The sequence below is a fragment of the Apaloderma vittatum genome, unplaced genomic scaffold (assembly GCF_000703405.1).
Source record: "Apaloderma vittatum isolate BGI_N311 unplaced genomic scaffold, ASM70340v1 scaffold15783, whole genome shotgun sequence".
Taxonomy (NCBI): Eukaryota; Metazoa; Chordata; class Aves; order Trogoniformes; family Trogonidae; genus Apaloderma; species Apaloderma vittatum.
In genome coordinates, this window is record NW_009708760.1 from 25,574 (window position 1) to 48,707 (window position 23,134).

Here is a 23,134-nt window from a genome sequence, read left to right on the forward strand (position 1 = left end):
TCCTGCTGATTCATGTAAATAGTGCTCCAGCTATGGTATGTGGAGTGGAAAAATGAATCAATCTGGGTCGTCCCCTTAATGGGTGACCTGTTTTGTAATTTGTACAAAGGAATTTCTCCAAGGAAACTGTTTGCTTTCTTCCCAAACACTTTGTTGCCTAACTCTTAGTGGAACAAAACTCTATCCTTATAGCTCATCTCAAAATTGTTTCAACTTGCCGGCCCGTCCCACATCTCCTTGTTTGTTCAGCGGTCCCTGGGAAGCTCCGCCCTCACTTCCAGCTAATGACTGAGTTAACTCGCAGCTCGATTCTTTTTTTTTTTTTTTTAATTATTATTCCCCAGTTTCGACTTTGCCAGCACGAGCAGCACTTGCTTTTTTTTCCCCCCTTGGCCACTGGCCTTACGCGCAGCAGTCGTCCACACGTGTTGGAGTTTGTGCCGGCAGTGGCAGCCCAGGACTTTTCAAGCAGCTTCTCCCGTCTGCGAAGCTCAGCATGAGCGTGGGGACGGTCCTCTTCCAGTCGAGCAGCTATGGCAAAGAGGGCAGGCTGCTCTGCTGCCTCGGTGCGGAAGCCTCCGAGCCCAGCTTGAGTCTCACAGGTATGATGTTCAGGGGTGTAACACTGCGCCATCCCTTTCCTGTGCTTCTTGGAGCGCGTGGGGATCTTGGATTCTTTCAAGTCTGTCTTTTTGTCTTGTGGTATGAGACCAGCCACAGGCAGGACAGAGATTGGCTGCTTTTATCCAGGTTTTAGGGTTACTGAAATGCTGCATTTTTAGGACTGGTTACACAGTTAGTAGTTCAGAAATAGAGGCAACTCCAGGACTTGGTATGACTCTAAAATTTCAGGTTTTGTATATGTTACCTTGTGCTTTTGGACGAAAGAGATTGGTAATTGCAGTGTTGGCAGCACTTACACTTACATGTTGGCAGAATAGGAAAAGCATTCATATCCGGAGAGAAGCAAATTGTATTGTGGGAATAAAGAAAAGGAAGGAGGTGGATGAAGCATAACCTCCTTGCGTGTATTCCTTGTGCATAAATGCTGATGTAAGTTTTCCATTTTATGGGAAACGAAAGTGGTAATATGTGATTTATGGTTAGCCTTTAAAAGGAGCTGATATAAAACAGGATTTCCCAGCTTGTTTCCTTACTCTTGATGTGAACAGAGCTTGCACCGTTTAGCTGGAGGGGCATTGTTTGCGATATGCTTTGGTTATCTTAGTTTCCTTAATGAGGTCTACGTGATTATTGTGTTTCACTGACCTTCCATACCATATCCTTGTGTATCGGCTGGCATAGAGCCCACACTGTACTGAGCAGCACAGGTTATTACGTAACGAAAACTTGCAATAGGTACTTTTTACATCGTGGTAAATTCACCTTTAGTAGATAGTGGGTAACTTTTACAGTTACTTAAGCATCCAAGTCACTAAAAATGAAAGTGAAGGAAATTAGTGAGGCTTGAGCTCTTAAAGCATTTGAATTTTAGCTAGTGTGATTTATTTATTTTTTTTAGGTAAGCACTGTGGCTAAGTGATTGAACCTTCTCATCAAACATTAACTTCTGCTGGCTTTTTTTATACATAAAGTGGATGTTAAGAGCTTCCCAAGCATCCCCAAGGAAGCAGTTAGTAGCCCCGCATCTGCTTTGAATCCTTGCTGGTGATCAAGAAAGAAAACTTAAAAGACTGCTTTGATTTAGAATGAAGGCATGTATTTCTATTTAAAGCCTTTCACGTTTTTGGCAGATACCTAACTGAAAGTAAGAAGGTATTTAAACACCATTAAGGTATAATGGAGCTGAAAGGTCTGGTATTTTTTGGAAACACTGCCTGCTTTTACATTTGCTTCTTCACAGGGATATGTCTAAGTCAGGTTTCTTGTACAGCACATTTGCTGAGTGACTTTGCTTAAGGCACTGAAACACTCTAACACAAGTCACTGTAGGAGTATAAATAACCTATTATTTAATTAAATACGTATTTTTACTGTGTCGAGAGAGATAGATTTAGGAATTGGTGTTCTTTCCTGGTGCTTAACAACTGGACACACACCCAGTCCTAAAAAAAAAATAATGGTGAGATGTTGGCAGCCATGCGATAGTGTAGGTAGTTGAGGAGGCACTGGGATTTCCTCTCTTCCATGATACCACCCGGTCTGATGGGTTAGTGTGTTGTAAAAATAGTTGCAGTTGGTGGTTACGAACGAGAAAGGTATGTAAATATCGCATCTGCAAACAATGATATCAAAGAAGTTACATTTTGGTAGCTTAATCTGTAGTCACTTTTGTTCTTGCTAGGAGAATCGTGACAAGGCTACTGTGGCAAGGCTCGGGAGGTAGGTTATTAAGGAATTGCAAGATGAGCAGGTTACGCAAGCAGCATAACTCTGAGTAATTACCGGAAATGCAGTCAAAAATCACCGAACTGTGTTTTTAAAAACAAACCAGAAGAAACTTGAACCGTTTTACTTGCTCATGGGCCTGCAGTACAGTCAAAAAATTGCATGTTGATGCTGGGAAACCTCCGATGTCCTCATTGTAGAGGCTGGTGCTCTGGCCCGTGACACAGATTTGGCACGTGTTTGCCTGTTACTTGGCACGGGTTTCTTCCTGTTCTGTGTCTCCCTGACTTCCCAGTTTGCTCCATCCTGTATCACATTTGAGCTCTTTGTTCTCTCTTAAAGTGCCTTACAGACTGGCTCTTGCTCACCAGTGTATAACCCCTGGGGGCACGGGGAGGGGCTTACTCAGCCATTTGCATTCTCTGGCCTCAAAACATCCCAGCTTGACTTCTGGTTGCCAAAGCAACGACTGTAAAGCAAAGCAAGTCTCAGACTTTTTTAAAGAGGACTTTTTACGTTTAATTTGTTTAATGAAATCTCTTCACAGTGTAGGTTTCCTTAAGTTCAGCAAGAGAATTTGGAAATGTATATTGGGACAGGAACTTAGGTCAGTTGTGCTGTCAGAGAACATGACGGCACATTTACGCCTTCGTATTTTTTTGCCCCCTTGAGCATCCCACATGTATGAAACCACATCATTGCCCTTGCTCTTAACATTAGAATTTATTCTGCTACATGTTCCTGGGAAACCTCTCTGGGTTAGAAGGCCCATGATGGTCTTGGCATAGCACTGCCATGAAGTATTTAGGCAATTTTACTTTTTAACACAGATTTTTTTTTTCCCCAAGCCCCGTGAATTTAGGTTGTTTTTCATCATCACAGGACTTTTTTCTTCTGTCTGTAAACCAAGTCTGATTTCCTCCCCCACTCCCTTGTTCTGTCAAGTTTCCATCTGATGGCCTTTGAAATAGCAAACCAGAACTGCCTGAGTATTCAGGAACACCGCTGCTAAATATCGAGCGTCACCCTTACAGCTTTCTGTCCCTGTCAGCTTTCCACTTCTTATTTACACCAGTCTTGAAATGTCCTAAAAAAATCACTGTCATGCCTACCGATATTGAATCAGTTACTTTCCCAACCTGCTGATCTCATTTGTGTCATCATTTAGTCTGCCTTACCTGTATTTCTAATGTTGGTTTCAGATCCAGACTATTATCGGCAGCCACAGAAACAAAAAGACATAAAACATAACATTGTAGCACCCAAATGTTTCCTTCACTACTTCACATAATAAAAAAGCACTTTTCAGTTATCAGCCCTTTTTAACCTATGAATACTTAAATAGATACAGATTGTATCTCTATAAATAGATGTCTACAATATATATATTGCAATATGTGTTACATAATCTGTATCTTATATAAATGGAAGTAAATATAATATGATAAATATTAAAAAGAAATTTTATATACATAGCTTGCTACTTGGTATATAGGCAGTTAATCACCTTTTCCAGCCCCTGTTAGAATAAACCTATAGAACCAAGAGTCAGCAAATTGGGGATTGAAAACCACAGATGTGCAGTTCCCTTTCCATAAAGGGCATATTCCACAGCAGGAGCTTTGCTCTGCCTGGTTTTGATGTATTTACAGTTGTACACAAAGTGATTTCCTCTCCTGTTCTTTCTTCAGAGGCCTTGCACCGCCCTTACGGTTGTGATGCTGAACCCCAGGCACTGAATGAAGCCATCAGATGGAGCTCCAAGGAGAACCTGCTTGGAGCCACCGAGAGCGATCCCAATCTCTTTGTTGCACTTTACGATTTTGTAGCAAGCGGTGACAACACTCTCAGCATCACCAAAGGTAAGGCTGTGATGCATGGAGTGGCTGCTAGGTTGAAAAGTTAGTCACAGAAAATAGAGAGCAGAATCCTTCTCCTGTTGTTCTTCTGGAAGGAGCAGGCATGGGAGCAGTTAGAGATGATTCTCTAAATGACGATCACTTGTGTTGCAGAGACACCTGCCGGGCTGTTCTCCGAGTACAGACACCACTTTGTGTAACGCTGCCGAACAGTCTAGGCCAGCTAGGCTGTTGCCCTTGTAGGGTCCCCAGATTCTCGGCTCTTTGAGACACCTGTTTTAGAGAGGGGCAGAGGAACACCTTTACGTTATTGATAACAGAATTCAGCACTTTCAGCTGGGGCAAAATCAAGAATTAATAATTTCACAGGGATTTTTTTCTGTTCAGTGCATATAGCAGAATATGACCTGCTGCAGAACTGTTTTTTAAATCACGTGCAGTTTAAAGCTTCAAGAAGCTCCAAGAAAAAAAAAGTCTTTCTAGTCTGAAGAGATAGACCTCAGGAAGCTTTTTGAGTTTGTCAGTCAGACTGCAGTAAATTAGGGAACAGTATCCTCAGTACCTCAGTTTTGGCCATATTGACTACCATCAGTGGTCCACTCTGGCCTCCAATTGGGAGATATGGAGACACATCATCCATAACGCTGCTGCCTCCTTTGAGAACGCCCGTAGAATTAGACTTGAGGAGAACAGACAACGCCAATACTGCCTAAGGAGACTTTCTGCTGTGCTTTTTGCAAACGGACTTGCCTGTCCTGCATCGGCCTTTTTAGCCATCAGTACGCTTGCAGCAAGTGTGGGTAGAGCCCTTCCCATACCTTTGTTCCATGATGATAATCCTCAGTATTCTATCTGAAACTTCATAAATACTTTATCTATAGTGGTTTAGTTATAAGACCACTGCTGCACGTTTTTATGGTTAAGCTACAAACCCAGGCTTAGTCACTTAATGATGAGTTTCTCTCTGAGATTGCACCGTGCTGATTTTGCTTTTTTCTTTCTGGTCATAGGTGAGAAGTTGCGAGTCCTGGGTTACAACCAGAATGGTGAATGGAGCGAGGTACGTTCAAAGAACGGGCAGGGCTGGGTACCGAGCAACTACATCACGCCAGTGAACAGCCTGGAAAAGCATTCGTGGTACCACGGGCCAGTTTCTCGCAGCGCAGCAGAGTATCTGTTGAGCAGCCTCATCAACGGCAGCTTCCTAGTTCGTGAAAGTGAGAGCAGCCCGGGGCAGCTATCCATCTCACTCAGGTACGAAGGACGTGTTTACCACTACAGGATCAACACCACCTCGGATGGAAAGGTAAGGAGCTGCGGAGGTGCTGTGGGGAGTGGAAAGAAGGGTGCTAACTAAGAATCTCAGGTTACAGGCTGTTAAGGGAGAGATGTACGTGAGAGAAAACAGGCCCACTGCTTGATTAATATTAAAAAAACACAACGTATGCCAAGAGTTCAGTGGTAACTCACTGAACGCCACTTTGGAAGAAGTGCAGACGGTACTTACCGTGGTGGAAAGCAGTTGGGGAGCAAAGCAGTTGTGGCTGGATGTGTTATCTTTCCACTGATCCACTTAGAACCAGCAGAGCTTTGGTAAGTGCAGTTTTGAGCAGCATTTTGAAGCCTTGATCGTAGAGCGGTACGTGTTGAGTGATGCAGAAACTGGCCTTGTGCTTGGCTACAAGAATTCCAGTTTCTGGTCCTATAAAACACAAGGCAGGAGACAGCACTGCTCTCAAGTGATAGCTTGTATCTGGCTGCTTGCATCTTGCAAAAGTCCCACAGGTGAACATTCATTTGCCCAACAACATGAGAACAAATACTCTAAAGACTGGTTCCCTTACCTTTGTTGTTGTTTTTTTTAAAACCCGCTAGAAGGTTTTTACTGTACCTGTTTTCCAGTGTTACTGAAAGCTCCCAGCTGCCTTCATTTAAGTAGATTCATGGCTCGTTCTTACCAGGTATACGTGACAGCAGAAAGCCGATTCAGCACGCTAGCCGAGCTGGTGCACCACCACTCGACAGTAGCAGATGGACTGGTGACAACTTTGCATTACCCAGCCCCCAAGTGCAATAAGCCCACTGTCTACGGTGTGTCCCCCATCCACGACAAGTGGGAGATGGAGCGGACTGATATCACCATGAAGCACAAGCTTGGGGGAGGGCAGTATGGCGAGGTGTACGTTGGCGTCTGGAAGAAATACAATCTCACAGTCGCTGTGAAGACATTAAAGGTGAGCCTCCAGATTGTTTGGTCACTGTTTATGATAAGGTTAAGGAAACAGTTCCATTCTCAGTTGTGCCTCATAATAATATGAGTAACACAGTGTGCTGATCTGTGTAAAATCTGTGCTTGAGAGTAACTTTGCAGAACTGAGTTGTTCTTGTGCCAGTCTGTGTGGCTTAGAAACAATTTGGAATTCCAGCCCAGCAAACTCCTGCAGGGAATGTCCAAGTCCAATCACTATAAATAGTCATGAAACCTCAGAAAAAAAAAACTTTTAAAAAAATCAAAGGCTTTGGAAATACCTTCTACAACCTCTCCTCTACTCCTGGAAAAAATCAGTTTCTCTGTTTATTTTCCTTCTCAAAGCCTTCTGTTTGGTTTAGCATTAACAGGTACCCCCTAAGTAAGGGAGCTTCCAAGCTTAATTTTTATAACTAGGCAGGCGTGCTAAGTCAGAGAGTCTTTCTCTCACCAGCCACAACTGCTCTGGTAGCTGCAATAGCTACCAAACAAGAAAGCCTAGCCAGGCAGCTTTTCAGGGCTGTTATACTTTCCTTTGGTAAAAGCCAAAAACGGCAGAATAGAGATAAGGATGCCATCATTTATATTCAGCTTGGAGATGTGGTGTTAAGAAAGCCACAAAAGCTAAGTTTTCCCTTGTTTTGCCTCTCTCTTTATCTAGGAAGATACCATGGAGGTGGAAGAGTTCTTGAAAGAAGCTGCTGTGATGAAGGAGATCAAGCACCCAAATCTAGTGCAGCTGTTAGGTTAGTGAAATTCGTTACTCTTTCTGTTCTTCCTTGAGTTTCCACAAAAATAAAATCTGTCCTGTTTAAAAGCAGCAGTAGATTTTCTGGATTTGTATAACTTTTGGAATCGGGTCAGGTTACAGGGTGATATTTGTGACAGTTTACTCCTTTATATCATATTGGAGCTAAGAGACACTAATCTTGAGTAAAACATCAAATGTCGCCAACTTGCTTTAGTGGACATCTTTGCTGCTGAGGCACGACTATATTATATAGAAGTCTGTGGTATCGGCCTCCTGTTGCACCCTTGTCCTAAGACATGCTCCAAGGTTCAGTTATTTGGGCCAGATTCCTTTCCTGCTGTGTTAACTTGGATATACAAAATTATTGCCCATGACTTATTTTTTCTGATAGAACAGAAGTATAAGAAAATTCTAAGCAAAAGAAAAAAAATTGTATTGGAAGCACAACAAATACTGTTCTTTGTACTTCTCAGATCAGATACATTGATAGAAAAAGCTGCACTAAATAGAAAAATCAGTTTGTAATAAAGCAGAAAACACCCAGATCGCTGCTGTTTAATAAGAGACCCTGTGTGTCACCAAATAAGTACATGAGATCAAGGCAGGGGAGACAAAAGTCAGATCAAACAGCAGACAAGTGGAAGAAATCCACAGTGCTTTACAGCTTGACATGATGGTCACTATTAAATAGCTCTTAATGCTGCATGGACAAAGCTTCTTAAGGAGGCACACAAAACCTTTACCAGTGTTTAATCGCCTCTGAACTTGCCGCTTTCGGCAGCAAAGCAGTCAAGCCAAGCCTGGGATGAAAGGAGAAATGCGAAGAATGTGAAGGCTCTTAATAACGACAGCTATTCTGTACCCATTTAAAAAATGGGCATGGGTGAAGTGTGTGCCTGGCCCTGTCTGGTTCCAGGAGCAGAGGCTAAAACATTTCTCAAGTGAGAGATGCGTTTTTCCTCTTTCTGCTGCGCTGCGCAGTCGTGCTTTGCTCCTGCGTGTGCTTAACAGTACGAGCAGGCATTTAGCGGTGCCACAGCAGGAGCTCACGGAGACTGGACATGGGTATCCCGTTGTCTCTCCTGTGCTAACACAGACTTTGTACATAACTGCAATGACTGCATCAAGGAGTCTTCTGAGAAATGCATGAGCGTCCCGCTTCAGGAGCGGGTCCCGTCGTGCTGATCGCTTCCCCACCTAGCACGTCGGGGAGGGCCTTGCATGACTCTGCAGTGATATTTCAGTCTGGAAATCTTGCCAGTTGACAGGTACCTGCTTCCACCTGGCCACTTTTTAGCTTAATAAAGGAAGAGAGGGGGAGAAAAGCAAATCATATGTGTCCAAAACAACTCCCGTTTCAGTCTTGTAACCCGTCAAAGAACAGAACTACCACTTAATCTGTATTATATAGGAATAGCAGTGCTTTGACAGACATGTCTCTCTCTAGCCATAAAGGTGATGGATGGATAAATAGAGAGAAACACCAAATTGTAAGCTGTGCTGCGTTGATCTGGGCTTAGTCAGCGGTTTTTCAGGGAAACCCTTATTGGTCCAAAACATGACAAACTTTATTCACAAGCTTTATTCATGTGCTTCCTCCTCGTCGCTGCTAGGTGTGTGTACCCTGGAGCCGCCCTTTTACATCGTGACAGAATACATGCCCTATGGGAACCTGCTCGACTATTTACGGGAATGCAACCGGGAGGAAGTGAGCGCTGTTGTGCTGCTCTACATGGCCACGCAGATCTCCTCTGCTATGGAGTACCTGGAGAAGAAGAACTTCATTCATAGGTGGGTAAAGTCACATTGAGTCCATACAGCTTGAGATCACGGCGAAGAACACGCCTGCCAGTGTGGTGGCCCAGGAATTCCTCCTTTTGGGGAGGTTTCCCCCAGAGTTAGGTTTCCTACTGGCTTATGTATTTGCTGTTTTGGTATCAACACTGTCTTGCAACATCTTCTCCCCGTGACTTTCACAGCAGACTTAGAATCTTGTGCACGACTGCCTGGTGGCTGTGAATGCAGTCAGGTAAAGCCGTGCTCTGAAGTTGTTACCAGGGTGTGATGAGTTGCTGATCTCATCCTGTTCTCAGGAAACACAAACTCCTCATCATAACAGCTATCATTACTGTAAATTTAATAGAATTTAAAGAATGAACTCTAACCCTTATTGCTTCTAATGGTAAGTCCACTCAATCTCTCACACGATTCAGAGTGGAGCTCACCAACATCAGCTTTGCCTTTACATCACTGCTGTATAAAGAGTGATCTTCCCAGTTCAGAAAAGGATGGGCTGTGCAGCCACAAGACTATATTCCAGTGCCCTGCACATGCTCCAGTAAAGCAGCATGTGGTTTTGGTTTTTATCTTCATACAGGGACCTGGCAGCACGGAACTGCTTAGTTGGAGAAAATCACGTAGTAAAGGTGGCTGACTTTGGCTTAAGTCGACTTATGACTGGAGATACCTACACAGCTCACGCTGGAGCCAAGTTCCCAATCAAGTGGACAGCTCCCGAGAGCCTGGCCTATAACACCTTTTCAATCAAATCAGATGTGTGGGGTAAGAAAATTCCACTTTGGTGTTCTGTTCTTTTTTTTTTTTCATTTTGTTTTTCTTTGCTAGCCTAGACAGTAACTTGCTTTCTGACCTGGGCAGAAACATGTGGAGAGGGGACAGTCCCATGCCAGGTCACAACTTCATGAGTCGATAGCATTTTTAACCTGTGATATCTTCACCTAGACTGCAAGAAAAGCCTCAACCTGCCATAAAGGCCACAATGTAATGAACAACACAGAGGAGGGCAGACGTATGACCAGGAATTTTGTTTTTCTTCTTTTATAGCCTTTGGGGTGCTGCTCTGGGAAATTGCTACCTATGGGATGTCACCGTACCCAGGCATTGACCTCTCTCAGGTGTATGATCTGCTGGAAAAGGGCTATCGGATGGAACAGCCAGAGGGGTGTCCTCCGAAGGTTTATGAACTGATGAGGGCATGTGAGTATCTCCGTCCAGTTCAGGGGACAAAGCCTGGGAGGACAATAAATCTGTAGTTCACTCTGAAGTCCTTGCTTCTTACGTGTCATTTCATTAGCTAATGTGGAAAAGGCCCTGTCACCTGAGATGTACATGGTTACTGATGCAAATTGAGTCTGGTCTTTAGGGAGCAAGAATTCAGTCTCAAAAACTGTCATCTCTGAGTACAGCTAGATAGCACTTTGTGACAAATTGTCCTGCTGTTTTGTCAGTAGGCTTCTTACTAAACTAGAAGGAAATCTCTGCAAACACAGCACCTGAGCAGGATACACGTAGCTGACAAGGTTGCTTAAAATGCGTCCTCCAAAATGCGCCACGAAAAGCACCATCATCAGAATCACACAATGGCTTGGGTTTGGAAGGGAACTCTACAGCTCATCTAGTCCAACGTCCCTGCCACGAGCCCTAATGCTCCACAACAAATTCAAAATCTACTGCGAAAAGGCAAAAAGATCCAGCATACTACAGGAAGAGAGCAACAGAGTTTAAGAGCATTGCCAATCTCCTTCAGTCCTGCAAGAGCAGAGGATAAGTATTTCCAGCAAAAGGCTGAAGGTCCAGGGGAGCAAACCGACACACCAGAGACCCCATCAGTGTGACCAAGCTGGGAAGAGACTCCTTGGTGCTAACTCAGGCAACCTGCGTGACCCTCAAGGAAACAGAGGAACAAACTGGGCCTTAAGGGGCCGTTCTGCAGTGATCCTTGATCCCCAGCATGTCAGAAAAAGTCAGGGTGAACTTCAGCTATGAAACAAAGAAGCTGGGTAATGATGAAGGTTATTGCTTCAGGAGCTGACGAAAGCCCCCAAAAGCAGGGAATTCCTGTGATATTGGTGCAACTCGGCATGAGCAAAACGCCAGCTACTTTCCAGACCCTATGGTGATATCAACATATCAACAGGCAGTGCTTCTAGAATGCATTCCCCTAGTGAAGATTTTTAAGTACAGAAATCACACTTTTCATCACAATACCCTTCTCTAACTTTCTGAGCTCCATCCTGGAGCTCTCTTCTTCTTTCCTCCACAGGGTGCAAACATTCTCCACTTGGAAAACTGCCTGAATTTCAGCATTAGGATTACGTGAGCAGAATGTCGTATGGAGCTTTGCACACTTAGTTATCTGTGACTGGGCTGGATGTGTTCAGTACAAACAGCTTTGGTAGCAAATGTGGAATTCTCCTTTGTCCAGAAATTTCAGAAAGAGGCATAGATCAGAAAGAGCTGTGGAACTGACAGAGAGCTGAGATTTTTAGGATTAGTTCCTTCCTCTCAAGCTGGCTGTGTTAGGAGATAGTAGGGTGACTGACTGACTGCTGCTGCTGTGAATTAAAATCCATGAATTACTCTGAAGCCTGTTTAATAGTAGGAGAACAGAGTCTGACTACAGTTGAGAAAGCTTAGGTCTTTTCTGTCTTCTTGGACAGAGTAAAGAATTTGTCTCCTACCCATTTCAGGCACTGAGGCTTACTCTCCTTCTTCACATTGCAGGCTGGAAGTGGAACCCACCAGACCGACCTTCCTTTGCTGAGACCCACCAGGCTTTTGAAACCATGTTCCATGACTCGAGCATCTCGGAGGGTGAGAGCCCGTGTTGCTTTATTTCCAAAAGAGTGCTGGAAGTTATCCCTCAGGGCGCTGTGTCTTACAGACAGGCCCTTATGGCTCCTCTGCCAGCAGTGGAGGTTGTGGTGAAACTTCATCCCTTAATTTCTTAACCATAAGTGGGTAAATAGGTTCTCTTACTTGCTGAACAAATACTGAATAAACTCCAGACTTACACCAGTGCAGGGGATGGTATAGTTTCATTTAAGCACTATGATGCCAAAGAGTAAAGAACATTGTCTCCTCTGTTAGAGGAAACCTCTTCTTTCCCAGACTGAAAAGTAAGGAATAGTGGGTGATGCTGAGAGAGAAAGGAAGATGTACACATATGGCACTCCCTTGCTGACTGCAGCAGTTAGGTCCTGAAATATTGTTCTGCCAGCCTTCATTTTTAAAAAGTATGCCCTAGCCTCTGTATTTTCTACTTAGCTACTTTTAGGAGCTAATCTGTGCAACTCAACTCTCAATTATAATCAGCTAGGAGTGGGTTGGAAGGGAGTACTGATGAGAAAAGCGATACTAGACAGCAGACGAGCAGAAATGCCTGAGCATCCTCTACATCTTTTAATTAAACATGAAGCAAATCCATCCACTTCCCTACTACAGAAACAAACCCACACCAAATTGAATTCTACCAGGGAGGATTTATAGCAGGTATGTCAAGTGGCCCACACAAATGCCGTCCTGGATGTGGCCAGGAGTTTGTGAGTGGTTTTTTTTCCCCCAGTCACATACCTTGTGGTGTTTTTGGGAAGGAAACATCAGTCTTCATTTCTAGGAGGGAGGTGCAGTGCTTCGCCTCAAGCAAAGCCGCTTCAATCTGGAGAGGACACAACTTTTGGGGAATGCCAGAAGCATCAACAGGAGGCACCCTAGTTAAAAACAGAGGCAAATGCATTTGGTGTTGGTTTTAGCTCTTGAGCAACCCTTAACCCGGGAGAGAGCTGGGTTCATACCAGGCTTCTTGTACAGATCCTACTACTGAATTTGCTGAATTCATTTTGAATTCATTTGCTGAATTTATAAAGAAGTAAATGAGTTCAAAAGTGTTACAAAAAACCATACTGCTTATGCTGAATACTTCTGTATTTCTCAGTCATGAGTATTTTCTTGCCCATCTGGGTTTGCAGTAAGGACCCATATTTTATATTCTTCTATTGGTCCCTGTTCCAACTATTCACTTTTGGGTTTGGGTTTTTTTTTGTTTGTTTGTTTCGTTTTTTTCCTTATAGAGGTAGCAGAGGAGCTTGGAAGAACAGCCTCCTCCTCATCCATAGTTCCCTACTTGCCCCGGTTACCCATGCTGCCCTCCAAGACTAGAACCCTGAAGAAGCAGGCAGAGAACAAGGAGAACATCGAAGGAACACACGACGCTGTGGAGCACTCGGCCTCTAGCTCAGCACCAGGTACAGGCAAAGGGACAGTGGCCATGAAGCCACGTGTTCTGAGACTGGTGTGAATTGCCAGACACACAGCAAAACCCAGAAAAACATGACATGGATAGGTGCTTTGTGCTGCCGTGTTATTTACTCACAGACAAAAAGTGCTGTGGCTTGTTCGATGTTCTTTTAGTAAATCCCATTGTATTTTTTAATTTTAAATTCAGTTTTGCAGCTTTATTTAAAATGGCAGCTTCAAAACTAAAGTTGAGAATGTAACAAGATTTTCTTTTCCACTTGTGGTATTTGGAGAAGGGGGAAAAATTACAGGAAGGAAATAAGAAACTGAAAGAAAAGAGCAACTTTGCTTTCTCCTGAACTCTTGTAAGTGGCCTCCTCAGCACAGACAACAAACAAGTCACGTGTTAAAAAAAGGGAAAAAAATGTGCTAACATCCTTTCTTAATGTCTCTGCAGAACCTGGGCAGCTCAATGCACCAAGCTGTTAAAGGCCACTGCAGGACAGGGAGGTGGAAATGGATTTTGCAGATTCACACTTGTTTCTTTTGTCCAGGTTTCATCAGAGGCACCCAGCCACCAACTGGGTCTCCTGCCCTGCCTCGCAAGCAGAGGGACAAGTCACCCAGCAGCCTGTTGGAGGATGCCAAAGAGACCACTTTCACCAGGGACAGAAAAGGTGGCTTCTTCAGTTCCTTCATGAAGAAGAGGAATGCTCCGACGCCTCCCAAGCGCAGCAGTTCCTTCCGGGAGATGGAGAACCAGCCCCATAAGAAATACGAGCTGACGGGTAACTTCTCATCTGTCGCTTCTTTGCAGCATGTGGATGGGTTCTCTTTCGCTTCTGCACAGCAGGACACGAGCCTGGTGCCGCCCAAGTGCTATGGTGGGGGCTTTGTGCAGAGGACCTTCTACAACGATGATGGCACTGGTACTAGCAGCGGTGGGGGTGTAAGCACCGGCGGTGGGTGGTCAGGCATCACTGGTTTCTTCACACCACGCTTGATTAAAAAGACGCTCGGTTTACGAGCAGGAAAACCCACCGGCAATGAAGAAGCTTCAAAGCCTTTTCCAAGGTCAAACTCTACATCTTCCATGTCCTCAGGGCTTCCAGAGCAGGATAGGATGGCAATGACACTTCCCAGAAATTCCCAGAGGTCAAAAATCCAGCTGGAACGGACGGTGTCCACCTCCTCTCAGCCCGATGAGAGCACAGGGAGGGCCAGCGACCTGCTTCCCAAAAGGTTTGAAGAAGGCCCCACTTTGACCAGAGACAGACCAAAAGCGAAACTCTTGCCAAGGGGTGCCACGGCACTCCCTTTCCGAACCCCCTCTGGGTCGGAAGAGAAGGAGGGTCCAGGGCTAGCGGCAGTTCCTAAGGGCAAAGAAAAAAACAGTGGCCCGCGGCAAGGGGCTCTCGAGGATGGCGAGAAACCAGCGTGGTCATCTCCAGCAAAGGCTGCAGCAATACTTCCAACCACTCATAACCACAAAGTGCCAGTCCTAATCTCACCCACTCTAAAACACACTCCAGCGGATGTGCAGCTCATTGGCACAGACTCTCAGGGTAATAAATTTAAGCTCTTATCTGAGCATCAGGTCACTTCTTCTGGCGACAGGGACCGGCCCAGACGGGTAAAACCAAAGTGTGCTCCACCTCCACCACCGGTGATGAGGCTGCTCCAACAGCCAGCTGCCTGCCCAGACGCAGCAGAAGAGCTGAGCAACGTGGCGGGAGCCCAGCACGGACTGGAATCGAGTGAAGGGAGTAAGAAGGTGGCAGCAGCAGCAGCAGCACCTGTCGGTGGAAAATCTGGGAGGCCGGTGATGCCTCCACCTCAAGTGCCTCCGTCATCGTCTTCCACCTCCCCAGTGAAAATGGCCAACGGCACAGCCGGCACGAAAGTAGCGCTCCGAAAGACCAAACAGGCAGCTGAGAAGATCTCTGCGGACAAAATCAGCAAGGAAGCGCTGCTGGAGTGCGCAGATCTCCTCTCAAGCGCCATCGCCGAGCCGACGCCGAACAGCCAGCTGGTGGACACAGGGCACCAGCTGTTGGATTACTGCTCAGGCTACGTGGACTGCATCCCGCACACGCGTAACAAATTTGCCTTCCGGGAAGCCGTGAGCAAACTGGAACTCAGCCTGCAGGAACTGCAGGTGTCCTCAACGGCTGCTAGCGTCCCTGGGGCAAACCCCGTCCTTAATAACTTATTGTCATGTGTCCAAGAAATCAGCGATGTGGTGCAAAGGTAGCTACTGTCAATCTGGTAAGAGAAACACACACACGGGGAGGGGAGGGGGGGAGACTTTTTTTCTGTACTGATGCTTTCAAAAGGAAAGACTGATACTTGAGTATGTGAAGTACCTCAGATCACTGAGTTCTCCTCACGTTTACAGGTTCATCTCAAAAAATAAAAAGGGGATGGAGAGGGTAGAGTAAAGCTGAAAGGGGCAGGATGTCAAGTGTTTGTCCCTACCTTGGTCAGGCTGATCTGCTCAGTTTTGGCGAGGGAACGAAGTTTCTTGCTTCTGCCTTGGCAGGGCAGGAGAATTGACGGCAGGTTCTCCCTCTGGGCAGGATGGTTTGGTGTGATAGCTGGAGTGACTGTACAGAAGATCCTCCCCCATCTGCACTAATGCATACGTTGGCCTCCCAGCGAGGCAGAGGAAGGGCATCGGGGCTTCGCTGGTACCACCTGCTCCTAGCTGGAGCAGCTCTGAAGGGGGAGGTCGTGTGCGGTTGGAGGAAGGTCTAATGCACTGACGGTGTTCAGCGCTGCTGGAGGTGGCTGCACTAGCCCACGGGGCTTCCTGCTTCCACGGCGCTGTTGCTGCTGTAACGAGAACTGCAAAGATTCATTAATATATGAACCGATCCCTTTTCCCTCTTGTCCACCTCATCCGCCACGTGTTCTCGTCTTTATCGTATCAGAAGCGTCAGGGATGCTGGGCAGACTTTACCACTGGAATAACCCCCTCCCCTTCCCCACCACACAGCCTTCACTCAACTGATGCCTAGTTCTAGTGGTCTAGCACGGGTGCTGCTTGATGGTCGTTTGTGAGTAGTTTGGGGCTCTTGCACAACTTGCCAGTGTTGTTATTGGGGGTGGGTGGGTGTTTGGTTGTTTTATTTAAGCTCTAGCTTGTTCTGAACTTGTTATCACATTGACTCCCCAATTCAATTTCATCACCTTGAGGACCCCAGGGTAGACAAGGCGGAGCCTCCGGCACCTCTGGCCGTTCTCCACATTCCTTTAGCAGTTGCAGGGTGAGCCGGAGAGCCCCAGAACAGAGCCTGTCCTGCCCGCCACGCGCCCTCGCTGCTGCAGGATTCCCTAGACCTGTCCCTACCCTTGGCGTAACGCTAACACCTCACACTGTCGGCTCCCCAGGATTCGTTCTAGCGCTTACCAGTCTCCTGGGCTTTCTGAAGGTGTATGTCTGGGTATGTCAGCACACAGGGGAACCACAGTCTTTTTTTTTTTTTTTTAATTTATTCCTGTATTTTAAAGGCTAGCCCAGAATCTCATGCTGTGGGGTAGGGAACACATGACAACCACCATTACAGCTCTGCCACAGGGATCTCTGGCTGGGTTATGATCTCTGCTGGCTGATGCCTAATGACAATCCCAAAATGAAAGCTGCCACATGGTTGATGTTGTCTTCCTTGGTCCCAATGCTGTTTGTAGACTGTTGTGGCCTCAAAAAGCCAGTTTTCTGCGTATACACACAACTGCCTGAGGTGTTACGTGCTGGTGAGTAGGAAGAGCTTAACTAACTGAGTGAAAAACCAGGCCTGATACCCAGCTCCAAACACACGTTACCCTGCACGCTGCTGCTCACTTCACACTGTTGGTGATGGTAGAGGATCTCGCTTGCTGCACCTTGAATCTTTTATATTTTGTTTTTAAAGTGTGACTCTACTGCTTTTAGTTTGAGCATTTAGAGTTGAGCTGGGACACAGGTGTGAATTTAGAAGCAGGACATTTCCATTTGGGGCTAGAAGCGTTGCCCTGTCAGCATCTGGAAGCCGTCTGGGCTGTCTCCCTGAGTGTGCCCCTTTGTTTTTTTTTTTCCCACAGAGCATAGCAAGAAAGGGTCCTGAAAAAAAATCTTTAGAAATGGGCTGGTGCCTGAGAATCCTCATTTTATTACCCCTCTGTAGTAAACAAAGCTGTGTCACGATGCATGAATGGATCCCCTGTGGAGTGGTACCTGAGGTAGAGAGCTTCACCACCCTCCACGCTAACCAATGGGTGTTAACGTGAGTTAATTATTCCTACCAGTTGGTTTTTCCCCCAGTGAGCTGGTACCTAAGTAGAGACAAATGAAAGTACAACTTGGGTTCCTCTCCCTGATGGAGCAGTACCAAGCCGACCCAACAAACTCTGCTGGCCAGAAGGATCTTCAGCTTGCGTAGCAGCTCCTTCACAGCATCACTCAGCCACAAGGCTGAGCGCTGAACTGTTATCTCCTAGACTTTACTGAGGGCTTTCATGGGTTTAACCTTATCTCTTTCAGTCATTTTTATCAAAGGCGTGCGGCACTGCGCGCCAAGCGAACTGCCTTTGGAAAGGTGACCTGTGAAGGGAAGGCGGCTTCACGTGGCCATTCAGACAATCCGAAGGATTTCAAAGGTGAAGAGTGTTCTTCAGGGCAGAAGGGCAGGGGCATGTTTGCCCCAGCAGACAATCGTGTGTTCCGTCACTGTAGTGCTGCTCAGCCTAGATCAAATGGACTGAAACTGAAGTGATTCTCAGGGGAAAATTTTAAGGCTGTTAAGTCCAGTTTCAATGAGTATTTTGAAAGAAGCCCCCTCCTTTTTTTTTTTCCTTTCCTTCCTTCCTCTGAATGCCAGTCTTCCAGAAAAGCTCCAGCAACAGTTGATAGAAAACAATTCCTGGAATGTCTAACTACTAAACCTCTCCCCAAAACCAGACAGGGCTGAGTATCTCTAAGGATGGGGACTCCACAACCTCTGTGGGCCACACAAGCCCATTCGGGTCTGATCCCTCCTGCGGTGGGAAAACAGCAAGCAGTGGCATTTTGGGATTTGACCATTCATTGCTCCCACAGGGAGCGTGTTCTTTGCTCTTACTTATTGTCTTACATCAGGTAGGCAGCTGGTGGCAGAGGTAGCACTGACTTGCTAGGCTTTTTTCCTGCTAAATCGGTGGTTGCAAGAATTCCGGCTGCCAAGCAGCATTGTATTCCCAAACTGGAATTCCTCCCTGCCCTCTGGTGGCATAGCAAAAGATGGTATGTGGGAAAGCTGCTGCTTGTCCTATAACTCACCATTCAGTTGTTTCCCCTTCCGCAGCTACTTGCCTAAAACTACTGCCCTTCCATCTCCCTTTCACAAGCTTTGGCTTTCCATTCAGCCTTAAAGGTCTCTACTGTAGCAGCTTCTATTGTTTTCAGCCTTGCGCAGGGCGTCCAAAGCAATGTCAGGATGGTGAAGCTCTGTGGAGAGCACCGGTTCGGGTACAAGGTGTAACCTCCTGTTGCGTTTCCTTCCCGCACCACGGTCAGGAGGCTGCACAGGGTGACGGTGCGCTTGTGGTTGGGCTCCCTCACTTGCACTAGTACAGGCATTTGTAGTCGTTGTCTTTGTGGCAGAGGCACCCCGCCTCGCCAAGCACAGAGCATGCACTCACACTGAGCGAGCTGACCTGGGGCACTTTCTCTTCCCTCCCTCCTGTGGGGAATCAGCCACAGGTGCAATTCTCTTTTTTTTCTTCCTGCACTGGTGTACACCCCGTTTTAACCCCAGAAGCGGCGTGCTTGGCTGTCTGACTGGCAGCACCCCGATCTAATCATGTTTTTTCATTAGTGCAGACAGGGATGAAGCCAAATTAAGAGGGTCTTGGGACTGCATCAAATTTAGCCACTGGGAAAGCGGAATGGAGCAGCATTGCTGATGCAGAACACTGTGGGAAAGGTGGGCTGTGTGTTCACAAAGGACATTTCTCCTGAGCAGCACCACCCAGAACAGGTCGCACTGCCCATAGTGTAGAGCAAAGCCTTCGGCCTATTCCCTGGTGGTAGGAAATCAGAGGTTATGGGGCACCTGACTTCTTTGCAATACCTACACGATGAGAAATGTCTGTACCAAAGGAGGTCGTTCTTCCAAATGTGTCTGTTGTGCGTGGGAGGTAAAACCCGACGGGCTCGGCACGCTGTTTGTCTCGGTAGTGAACTCTTTGAGGGCAGGAATGGATGAAACAAAACACATTAATCACCAATCACTCTAGCAGTGTTGTCAACTGTTTTTGTTTTTAATTGTTATTGTAATATATTTTGGTTGTTTTTCTAATTTAATTCTCTCACTATTGTCTGACTGTGAACTGCGAACAGTGTTAAACTTGATGTAAATAAGGCCCTTTTGAAGGGCCTCTTTGCCTGTCGTTCCACAGAGTTTTGCCAATTTGCATTTTGTTTTAAATAAAGGTTGCAATATTTTATTGGCAAAAACCACAAGTATACATTGCTTTTTTTTTCTTATGGTATATTTGAAGCTGCTCAGTACTAACCTGAAGGTTTTTGTGTTTGTTTGGTAGAAAGGGCAAGATGATTATAAATCTATTAATAAGACAATTTAATACTGCCAGATTGCAAAGAAAAGCAGTATCTTTTTATTTATGCCTGTAAAAATCAAACTTAATGTTGCCATAGAGTGGTCAGAGGGGAGCAGTTCTTGCCATTGGGGGTTGCATAATCAAACGCTCGCTTAATTCCAAAACATAGGCCTGTGACCTGGCAGAGTGCGGGGTCTTGCATCGTTAGTTGGACAGTTGCCCTCGTTAGTAACACCACCACCACCTCCTTAATGAGTAACAGGGTAAGAACTGGTTAACGGCAGCTTCATAGCAGCTTGGCACGGTGAAGCATTGGTGAAAGGTGAAGCACTGGTGAAACGGCTGCCAGAGCAATCCCTCCCACTCTGAGCCATGTCAGTCTAACCTGGGCAGCTGAGGATTCTTTTCTATTTAAAAAAAATAAAAATAAAAATCATAGGTTTTCCTGGCTTGTACAACCTTCTAAGCGATTAACCTTCAACTAACTAACAACCTTCTGCCCAGGTTATAAAGCACAACTGTGGGGCTGTGCCCTCCCTTCCCCAGACACATCTCGCTTTGATGTTTCCTGGGCTGAAGCTTTAGGCTCAACACTTGCAATTAAGAGATTAACCATACCCCAAGTCTCAGAACTGCCTGACAAGAAACAAGCGGTAAGTTTAAATTAACTTCACATCAGTTGAGCCGCGGGAAAGCAGCTGGCTTGTCCTCCTGCCTTGGACTATGAAGCCTCTGTAGATAACAGAGCCAGCGTGCCCAGAGGGAAATGCAAACTCCAAGTCTGCAGGACTGGTAAGTGTGCCTGGTCAATCTTTTCCCAGAGGTTGTGTTGCTCATCACTGGCACGACAGCAAAGTTCAAAGCTTAAAATAGACCAAAGGTCTGTGCGTGGGGTGCTGGGGAGCTAAGCCCCGTCCTTGGCATGTGCTGTCTCACCTCACTGCCCCAGCCCAGCTGTGTTGGAAGGGAGTTTTGACCTAGAGGTCACAAAGCGATTCCCGTAACACTGCTGAAATTTTCTGGTCCTGCTTATCACCTGGCAAGTACCCAGACAGCAAACAGCCCCTTAGTGTAGTAATGCTGATAGCAGCCAAAAAAACCCACAGCATGCAACATACTGAAAAGAAAAAAACCTCCCGAGCTTAACACAGCCCTGAAAATCCAAATTTGATTGCAGCCTGTTCCTTCAGCCACCATCCTCCTCAACCAACCTTCACCCTTGAAGGCTGTGAAGCAAACGGGCTCTTCATCAAACCACTTAGAGAAATAATTTCAGCAGAAGTTCCCCTCATCCCCTCAGCTGCTTCCATACAACGAAAGACTTCAACTAGAGAGGGATACTCTGAAGTGAGATACTCGGAAGCTGTGGATTTGATGTCTCCAGAGGAGATCATTCAGTCATTTTCTCAAGGCAAAGGCCTCCCTGCAGAAACACTGATCCTGGCACACAAGTCCCTGAGCAGAAAACGCCTTGTGAATGCAAGAGAGCAAAAGAGAAAGAAAAACAATTCAACCCCAGCAAAACACTTCCATGTGGTTCTGAGAAAACTGGGGACAGGGATGAGGATGTGGCTTCTGCCAGACTGTCTCAACAGGACCAGCCTGTCCGAGGCCTTCACTACATGGTCACAAACCAAGGACTCGGACATCTCCGCTCATGCCTAACAAGGTGCCTTGTCAGCACAATCAAGTCACAACTTCAGGCTACTACCTGCTAAAAACTTAAAGCACTGGACAGATTTCAAATGCAGCCAAGCGTAGGCTGTCCCCGTGTCCCAGGAGCGAGGCGGGGCTGTGCCTCCTTCCCCGCAAGCAGCCCGTGGGGCACCAGGGGGTTCAGTCTGTCCCTGGGTAAGCCGCTTGCCCCACCTTGTGCAAGGAAAGCAGGTCCTAGAGCGCAGAACCACCTTCACTGCTGGTCTAGTCCCACCAGGTGTTCAGGGAAGGAAGTAATTGATGCGCTGCGATACAGATTTGCAGCCCTGTGCAGAGTAAAGCTTCTCTTCTTTGGGGACAAACACCATCATCCCAGCCACCTCATCAAGGGCTGCCTCAGTATACGGAAGTCCACGGGCCAGGAAAGCATCCTGTATGCAGAGCTTCACGTGGTGGTACTCCAGGGGCAGGAATGGCACGAAAAAATCAATAAGGTTCTCTTCAAGGAGGTGGCTGCGGGCATAACTGCTCTCTGTAGCAAATCACAAAGACAAAACAAACTTCAGAAGCTTTGTCAGAGAGCTGTCATCCCTCTGAAAGGCAAGGCTTGTGTCTCTGAGGGGGCTGTCCTGGCTCATCCAGCCAGATGTGGTGCGAAAGAGACACCCACCTGTGAAGAGCAGGCCAGCACTTGGTCTGAACACAGAACATCACCACAGCTTGCCCATCTCGGGCCTAGAGAAGCCTGATTTCCCAGAGAAGCCTTGATACCTCCTGATGGTGTAAGGGTGCTTCTCACAACCTGGCTATTTTCAGGGCTGAAGGGGGCAAGGACTACTCACAGCTGCCCCCTCCTCATGTGCCTCACAGCAGTGCTGTGCTGCTGTGGGCAAAAGCAGCAGCTGATGTTCCAAAATAACCCCAGGGCCAGGGTTGGAATAAAGGTTTGTTCCAGAGCACACACAACTGTGTGGCACAAGGTGGATGGTTTGGTGTAAGCAAGTCCTCAGGCTGGCATGGAGGGGCAGGTTTGGGGCACCACAGCATCCCACAAGTGCACTGGGCTCTTACCTGCAGGCTCCTGCAGCTCCAGCCGCAGCCGCTGCTCCAGGACTTCCATGGAGATCTCCTCTCGCGCCCGGCCGGCTCGCCAGAAGTCCAGGGCTACCTCATTGATGGTGTTGCCACCGAGGTTGCTGTGGATGCAGAAGGGAAGTCATTCAGCCGTGCCCCCAGAGATAAGCTGCCAAGAGCCACCAGCAGCCTCTCCTAAAGCCCCAGCAATTCTGTTAGCCACAAAGGATTTGCAGTGGAGGATTAACATCTGAAATATGAGCACGGGGAGGAACCAGCTTTCCTCCAAAAGAGCCCCTTTCTCTAGGCATCTCTGCAGCTGTCTTCCATCTTCCCAGCTTAGACCCTGGGGCAGCTGCTTTCTCTCCCAGGGTGGGACCAGGAGCCAGCAGAACCCTCCTTCCCTGCCAGTCCCCTGTCCTGGCTGGGATGCCATCTACCTCGCAGGCGACCCTTGACTCCACGCCAAACTCTCAACAAGCCATCACTGAAAGTCCAAGTGAGGAGGTCAGAGCACATGGCAGGAGTCCCACTAGAAGTAAAGGTCCAGGGCAGAGATTCAAGTGGCAGGCCCGGACCCGG

The 23,134-nt window shown here is 46.7% G+C and overlaps 2 protein-coding genes across 3 annotated transcripts in view; one reads left to right on the forward strand and one right to left on the reverse strand.

Annotated features, from left to right (window-relative positions):
* Positions 1–496: 496 nt before the first annotated feature.
* ABL2 (ABL proto-oncogene 2, non-receptor tyrosine kinase) lies at positions 497–15,497 on the forward strand. Of its 2 annotated transcripts, XM_009866675.1 has the most exons (12): positions 497–602; positions 4,041–4,211; positions 5,219–5,514; positions 6,170–6,442; positions 7,118–7,202; positions 8,821–8,998; positions 9,585–9,769; positions 10,052–10,204; positions 11,732–11,821; positions 13,078–13,251; positions 13,798–14,031; positions 14,347–15,497. In XM_009866675.1, exons 1-12 carry the CDS (start codon positions 497–499, stop codon positions 15,495–15,497), a joined length of 3,096 nt encoding a protein of 1,031 aa, XP_009864977.1. The 2 variants fall into 2 exon arrangements, with proteins under 2 accessions (XP_009864977.1, XP_009864976.1); XM_009866674.1 differs by having other exon boundaries at positions 13,798–15,497.
* A 6,262-nt stretch (positions 15,498–21,759) lies between these two features.
* Positions 21,760–23,134, reverse strand: part of TOR3A (torsin family 3, member A) — a gene marked incomplete at its 5' end in the record, with an annotated part of 4,564 nt that continues 3,189 nt past the window's right edge. Inside the window, 2 exons of the mRNA XM_009866676.1 lie at positions 21,760–22,010; positions 22,550–22,674. Coding sequence (XP_009864978.1) covers positions 21,760–22,010; positions 22,550–22,674 — 376 coding nt within the window. The remainder of the gene's footprint in view (positions 22,011–22,549; positions 22,675–23,134) is intronic.